The 8,056-nt window shown below is 39.2% G+C and overlaps 1 protein-coding gene across 1 annotated transcript; it reads left to right on the forward strand.

The window, feature by feature from the left end:
• Positions 1-1,211: 1,211 nt before the first annotated feature.
• Positions 1,212-3,821, forward strand: nat8l2 (N-acetyltransferase 8-like 2). The gene is made up of 2 exons (XM_063910076.1): positions 1,212-1,485; positions 2,773-3,821. The coding sequence occupies exon 2, from the start codon at positions 2,785-2,787 to the stop codon at positions 3,454-3,456; it is 672 nt and encodes a 223-aa protein (XP_063766146.1). The 5' UTR covers positions 1,212-1,485; positions 2,773-2,784; the 3' UTR covers positions 3,457-3,821.
• Positions 3,822-8,056: the final 4,235 nt, after the last annotated feature.

Raw genomic sequence — 8,056 nt, forward strand, 5'->3', positions numbered from 1 at the left:
TACTAATGGGTCTATAATTTGACACCATGGTTTTATCACCAGACTTATAGAATGGAGATACCACTGCTGTTTTCCATGAACTTGGAAAAGTGCTTTGCCTAATTGACAGGTTGATCAGATGAGCAATGGGGCAAGCAAGTGTATCCCTGTGTGATTTTAAAAATGTGGTATCCCAACCATATGAATCCCTTGCTTTTGAGTTCCTCAAGGAGGTTATAATTTTGATAACCTCTGATTCAGATATTTCCTTTATTTTAAAAATAGGTTTAGTATCATCAATGGGGATAGATGGCACAGTTTCAGTTAGGATACCTTGAGCCAACTCCCTGACTGATTTTATAAAGAAATCGTTAAAAGTAATTGCAATCATATCATTATCTTGGGTCAATATTCCATTGATTTTAAGTTCAGGTAAAGTTGTTCTTTGTTCTTTATTCCTACCAATTAGTTTATTAAGATTTTCCCAAATAAGTTTCCCATTTCCCTGTGCTTCATTAATGATTCTAATAAAAAAATCTGCCTTAGCCTTTCTTAGATTCCTTAATACTTTATTTCGGAGAGTTGTGAAGGTAAGCCGGTCACTACTATGCCCTGATTTTAGAGCCCTCTTTAAAGCAGAATCTCTATCTTTCATTTGTTGCCAGAGAGTGTCATTTAGCCATGGTAGGGTGGTCTTTTGTCCATGTTTCTGTTTCACCTTCCTTGTGAAGTTTGCTCTTATTTCGTTAATGGTACAGAAAAAAGTACTGCAGCTAACTTCAGTGTCTCTGTTGGTTAGAAGATCAACGACCGTACGACTGTGAAGCACTTTGAACTGCATTTATTTTATGAAAGGTGCTATACAAATGAAGACTCTTATTATTATTATTATTATTATTATTATTATTATTATTATTATTCTGAAATGGTCCAATTTTCATAATGAGTACTTTTGCTTTTGGTACTTTAAGTATATTTTGATGGGATTTTCTACATTTACTTGAGTAACGTTTAAAATGCAGGACATTTACTTGTAAGTTCCTAGAATTTGGTTCTTCTACTTTTACTCAAGTACAAGATCAGAGTACTTCTCCCACCTCTGGTAATTTGTGGTATATGTGTATAGGTCGAACGTTAATGAGTTTTCCGGGTATTGAACTGTTTTTCCAATTGTCCCACGATAAGGCTATAGGGGGCGTCTGTTTCCATGTTATGGCATTGAGAGGACCACGGTCTCTTCGTTGTTGCACGGACACAGCGAGTGGCGTTGTTTTCACTGTCTTTCTTGAACTTTTCTCTGCACTTTGACCCGACATAAAGATTAAACACTTATAAAATATCTCTTCTTTGTCCTTGCCGTGCTTATATGGACGTTAAGCCAGGCAAAGTTCAATTTCAAACAGAGTAGGTGACTTTTTCCTCCGATGTTCACACAGTTCATGTCTGACGGTGTTCGGACTGCTCACCGACAAGGACCCCTCCACTTTCAGAAGTTGACGAAGTAACGTAAGTAAGGAGAGCTTCACTTTCATACAAAGTCAGTGTAATAACAAAGCTATCCGACAAGCAAGTTATGCTTGGTGGTATTTAAGTGTGCGGCAGTAGCCTACAAAGTAACAATGTGTTTCCCGCAAACATAGGATTGCACTTTAGTTTGTAATAGTGTATTGCTGGCCCATAGCGTTACGTTCAGTTATTATAGGGTGACCAAACGTCCTCTTTTGCCCGGACATGTCCTCTTTTTACGTCCTGTCCGGAGCGTCCGGGGGGGGTTTATAAATTCATGAAAACGCCCGGTTTTCACTGTTGGGACCATTAAAAATTGACTGGCGCTTCCCCCCACCCCCCAACAATCGCAAGTGTCCTCTTTTTCGCCACCTCAAATCTGGTCACCCTAGTTAATATAACTGATCAGCGTTAGTTATTTAAATGAATTGTTCTTCCACCGGGTTCCCGAATTCTGCCTCTGTTAACCTGTTATTTATGTGACGAGTGTTAGCTTGTGACGTGTGCTAATCACGTGGTGAGTTTACTGCTGAAGCTATGCTAACAGTTCAGCTAGGACATGTAACTGGATTAAATAATTAGGATACACACAAGTGTATTAACACACTAAAAAAAAACGTCATCAGACTACTGGTACATTTACAAAAGGGATAAGAGTTTAGGTTTACAAATTTACAATACATACAATTACAGAAATATAAATAAAGAAGCACATGCTTACACATAACAGCACTTTTTTTTAATGCATTGGAAACCTGATTTGTTAATGTGTATGCTTTTAACTCATTTTATAAACTAAAACAGCATTTATAAATTAGAATAATAAAAATGTGACACTAGCAGTAAGTATATTTCCACAATAGAAAAGACTGTTGAGTACAATATACAGTCCAGGCTACAGGAATATAGAAATATACTATAGACTTAAATCTAAAAAAGCCAGAAACTAATATCCATCTGAATTTACCAGAGCCCAAGGTGAGATTTTTCTGAAGCTTGTTCTGCTTCAATATACTCGATTTAAAAGTGAATTTTCTTGAATGTAATATTTTTCCTAAAAAGGTGATAAAGTGTCATTCAAATTCTTGAATATTTTACTCATAATTGCAACTCCTAATATCATCAGCATCTACATCAGTAAAGCACTATAACAAGCTATTTCTATATGCAGATCTTATATGATAGTGTATAGCCAATTTAAAAATATGTCATCCCAAAATGAATGAACACACTCATAGACATTTTTGTGAGATTTAATGTGTAAACCTTTATTTTATTTTGTTGTAGTTCCTTCCAGTCATGCAGCTGCTGATCCGCCGGTATCGTCCTTCAGACAAGGACACAGTGCTACACCTGTTTAGTGTAGGCATCAAGGAGCACATTGGTCCATGTTTTCGAACCGCCATGACCAGCTCTCTCCACCTTGCCATCACCCTGTCTCTGTGTGTCCCTGGCTATCTGCTCGGCTCTGTGTTAGGGTCGGTGGTATTACCAGGAGCCTGGGTGGGCCTTGTTTACTACTGCTGTCATGAGCTATACGCTGGTTACGTTAGGGAAAAACTCAGGACGGACATGCAGGACATCCCGGGTAACTATCTGAGCAGACCTGATGATTGTTTCTGGGTAGCGGAGGCTGAGGTGGATGGGAAGACTCAGCTCATGGGTATGGTGGCTTTAGTGGCCAAACAAAGTAGGGAAAAAAGATACGGGGAACTGTTCAGGATGATTATCTCCCCATCGTGCAGGCGGATGGGCCTGGGCTTCAGGCTGACTCAGACTGTGGTTGATTTCTGTAAGGAGCGAGGCTTCTCCAAGGTCATGCTGGAGACCAGCTCCATTCAGGCCGCTGCTGTGTCGCTGTATGAGAAACATGGCTTCAGACATGTCCTGTCACACACTAACACATATTCTCCTGATTGGATAGTAAAACTGGCCAAGGTGTCTGTATTAATAATGGAAAAACACCTGTAGTGCTGAAATGAGCCTGATGAGATACAGCAATGTTGCTGTTACGCTCCTCTGTATCAGTGGATGAAGCTTTAGCACCATTAATTGTTGACTGAAATCCTAACCTGTAAGCTATGTCTCACAACAGATTCGTTATCCCTCAAGGGACTTTTCCTTGTACTGAATGTGTGATGATCTAGTTGTAATGTTTCTAACATAACCAAATGTTGCTCATATCAGTTTATTCGGCCAACGTACAGCGACTGTTGACTCCTGTTTATGTTTTTATAAATTGTAGGTTCCACTGCTGTTGTTTTATTTCACAATTTATTAATCACATGTAATTGTTTTTATACAAAGAATCAAGAAATAAACAACCTCCAAAGGTATCACCCTGCTGTATGTTTTATCTTTAACATACCATCCTCTTTCAAACACTTGCATGCATTGACTGAACATTTTTAAAGCACACCCACATAGGTATTATCTTTCTATGTATGTTTTGTTAATTGTTTACATATTGTTGTTGATTAGACTTCTGCTCTGGATGAAATTGTGTGGAGCTCTGCTCGTATTACAGGTGGTCAACAAACTTTAACTAAATAGGAATGGTAAAGCTATAACTTCTCTATAAAGACAGTAAAACACTCTTCCACTCTTATCACTTATACATTGTTCATACATTCCCTATTCACTATATAATGGACACTGAATAGTAATGTGTAATCATAGATTTCAGACACTCATCATTATTTTGTTTAAATCACTTGCAGCTGTTAAGTAACTTGTGAATAACATAAAAATAACCGTTTTTACGTACGTATAGGGCAATCTGTAACAGGTATTTAAAGAAGGGAGTATTTCTAAGTTAAGGTACTATGACATGCAGAGGTTGAATGAACAGTCAAAATGTTAACCTATATATTTTTACCTATTTACCTCGTATTTTACCAAAGTCCTGAATTTATTATCAAAGTTAAAGCTTTATTATTTTAAAGAATATACTTTAATTCCTATTTGAGTACAGTGCTTAAATACATGTATAATACTTGATTTACTTCAGTTGAACCATCATTCCCACGTTATTTATTGCTTTGGTACTTATTGCAATAACATGCATTAACAGTTTTGCCAATAGTTGAGAATCCTGTACCGTAAAATGTGCAATTGCTAGTCTAGACCCTGTTAAGTCTCAGGTGTTAAGTCTAACTGAGATAAATGGCGACCTCTGGTGCTTATTCTTTTTTAATGAACCCTCATAACAACCCTATTCTTCCTGACCGCTCAAAACAATATCACAGTTGTTGTAACTTAACTAAGTTGCAAAATGAAAAACTTGTATTAAATCATTGTGGAGTAATTTATTTCCATGACATCAAACCTCACCAATCTTAATATGGATCTGTAAGGACTTTTGCATTCTAGGATATTTCATTACTTACAATATAAGCCTCTTTTTTACACTTTTGCATGTAAAGGGTCAGTGTATGTTTTGGTCATTGGATTTTCTCTTCACAAAGGGATATTCAAAAACAAAAAGCGAGTGGATATTTACTTTTTGTTTTAAAATTGAAAAAATGAAATTGAAATACAAGGTGTCTTTCTTTATCATGGTCAAAAAGGGATTAACACAATTTAAAAAACGGGATGATTTTCATTATCTATTTCTCAAAACAAAAATTAGAGTCACTACAGAACAGAAACGAGAAAACGACCGTTTTTTCATATTCCGCTACCGGAAGTTGCCTTACAAAATAAGACCGCTGATGAGGAAGGTGCTGTGTTATTCATCCACGTTCTCTGAAGTAGAGGGTAAAAGAGATGCTATTTCAGTACGTGGTCTTTCGCAACAATAAAACAGTATGTCTCAGAGAAGAAGATATGACTGCAGAAAAACTAAGCTGCATTTTTGGTAAAAATAAAAATAATAGTACATAGGCAACAATCAGTGAATAGCTAGCTACTAGCTAACATTACGGCATCCGATCATGATGTGCTCTAGGCTGGGAGAAAAGTCCGAAGAAATTATTTCCACATCTGAGCACCACTTGTTGTTAATCATGAAGCACACACCTTCTCCCTTGCTCTTCCCTGAGTTTATTGTCCGGTCCTGGCGATGAATGGAGAATCCGGGTGGAGCATGGGTGCCCAACCTTTTTTGAACCAAGATCTACTTTTAAAGTTGATAGTGTGTCGAGAGCTTCCAAGCCATATCAAAAGCCATAGCGTAGCCACAATTAATTGTGCACCTATATAACACAATTTTCTGACACAAAGATCAAGTTTTAACAATAATAATACATTTATTGAAGTAAATGTACGTTGTGCAAAGAATAAGCACAAGTAGGCCTAGGACTGGCCCATAACAACACAACAACATACAACCCAATTAATACAATGCCTAGTTCAAGTTGGAAAAGTGGTTCTCTACCTTAGTGGGACTTCTGGCACTGAGAGGAGGAAGCTAGTCTCTCATAGTCCGGACAGTAGGAGCTGAGTGCCAGCCGTAAGCAGGCCGCAAGGTGGTCATCAGTCATGGTGGATCTGTATTTTGACTTAATGATTTTCATATGTGAAAAGGCAGACTCACACAAATATGTTGATCCAAAAAGTGCAGTCAAATTCTTTGCAGTTTGTCTGAGGTTGGGGTACTTCTCTTTCTGCATTAGATTCCAGAATTGGACATTTGTGTCAGGTGTAGCTCTTGATTTGAGCTCAATGTCATTATTTAGTGTGAGGATCTCATTCTCAATAGCACCGCTATCCAGGTTGAAGAGTGATGCCACTTTGGACGTTATACAATCCACATCTATATTTTCCCCAAATGGAAAACTGAGAAAAACTGACAACAGGCTCAATGGATGCAAAGTCAGTAAAGTGCCTGTCAAATTCTGACAAGATGCTTTGCACTTGATCATCATAACGTGCACTCTCAAGCTCCGCACAGTCTTTGCCCTGACGCTTAAGTTCTGTGTCCATGTGTGGAAAGTCCCGCAGATCACACTGCTGCAACCTGCTCGATAGAAGCTGTAACTTGCTTTTAAAGGTGTTCACGGAGCTGATCATGTTGATGATGTGTTTGTTCTTACCCTGCAGCTCTAGATTCAAGTTATTGAGCTTGTCAGTCAGATCAGTAAGAAAGGCTAAATCCAAGAGCCACTGACTGTCTTCTAGCTGTGCATATTCAGCATGGTTTGAACGTTTCAGAAATTCTTTAATTTCGGGCAACAATTCAGAAAACCGTTCCAGAAATGTACCTCTACTGAGCCACCTCACGTCTGTGTGCAGCAGCAGATCTGTGTGTTCTGCACCGGTCTCCTCCAGTTGCGCACGGAATAATCGCCTCTGCAGACTGCTGGCCAGAACAGAACAGGCAATCTTGTTAGCCACATCCATCACGTCTTTCATATTTAAAATCTTCCCGCACAACCCTTGCTGGTGACAATGGTAATTCACGAAATCCGGGAAAGATTCAGACTGTTTGCACAATCCAATGAACCCAGCAGTACGTCCAATCATTGCTGGAGCCCCATCGGTTGTAATGGAGATGAGTTTGAAGAGGGGCAACTTGCTCTTACTAACGAATTCCATAAAAACCTGAAAAGTATCTGTGCCTCTTGTGTGCCCTTTCAAAGGCAAAATGGTCAGCAGCTCTCTTTTATACTCATATTGTCGTATTGTCATAACCATTCTAATGAACACACATAGCTGAGCCACATCCACAGCATCAGTGGATTCATCGACTTGCAGAGAAAAACACTCACATGTGTCAATATCATTCCTCAATTGCTGTTCAACATCCTCCGCCATTCCCTCGCATCGCCGTGTAACAGAATTTCTTGATAGCTGCACATCCTGAATGGCAGACACAATCTCCTTTCGATTTTTAAAATCGTCAAAAAGCGCATCTGCGGCTTCCATGAACGCTTCTTTCACAATCTCACCCTCCTTGAAAGATTTCTTTCCTTTTGCAAGAACACGACAGACACGATAAGAAGCTATGGTTGCAGCCTTACTCGTGGTATTGCTGGTAAAAATGGACTGTTGTGCTGCTAGCTGACTTTTCAATCCCTTGACTTTTCGGTCGCGCAGTGGTGATTTAGCTGGGAAGTTTGTATCGTAGCTCTTGTGGACCGTCTTGAAATGCCGCTCCTAATTCCCTTTCTTTGGTAAAGCCACATTTGCATTGCAGATAAGACAGATGGACTTGGCATTCGAATACACGAAAAATAATCCTCCTCCCACTCTGAATGAAAATGATAAGTTTTAGATTTTTTAGCTTCTGCTGCCATGGTAGTATCCACTCGCTCTATTCAAGCTTCTCGCGCCCTTCCGAGTCCTTAGTTACAACCTAGCAACCATACCCTGCGCGCGCAGATAGAAAGAAGCGCGTGAGATTTTTTCTTTGATTATGCCTGATCTAACTTACTATAGCTGTACAAATCTACACACTGCTTCACGCGATCAGCAGTTCATTGTGCCTATTTAAGAAGTTTTAATTTAGGCCTATTTTACACAACAGTAGGAGGATAGCCTACACACAACATTTTCTCGCGATCGACTAGAACTTAGCCCGCGATCGACTGGTAGACCGCGATCGACTGGTTGGGCACCCCTTGTGTGG

The sequence above is a fragment of the Eleginops maclovinus genome, chromosome 20 (genome assembly GCF_036324505.1).
Source record: "Eleginops maclovinus isolate JMC-PN-2008 ecotype Puerto Natales chromosome 20, JC_Emac_rtc_rv5, whole genome shotgun sequence".
NCBI classification, from domain to species: Eukaryota; Metazoa; Chordata; class Actinopteri; order Perciformes; family Eleginopidae; genus Eleginops; species Eleginops maclovinus.

Bases quoted from the DNA above. Each gene is read 5' to 3' on its own strand.
- nat8l2 (XM_063910076.1), top strand. From the start codon at position 2,785: ATGCAGCTGCTGATCCGCCGGTATCGTCCTTCAGACAAGGACACAGTG.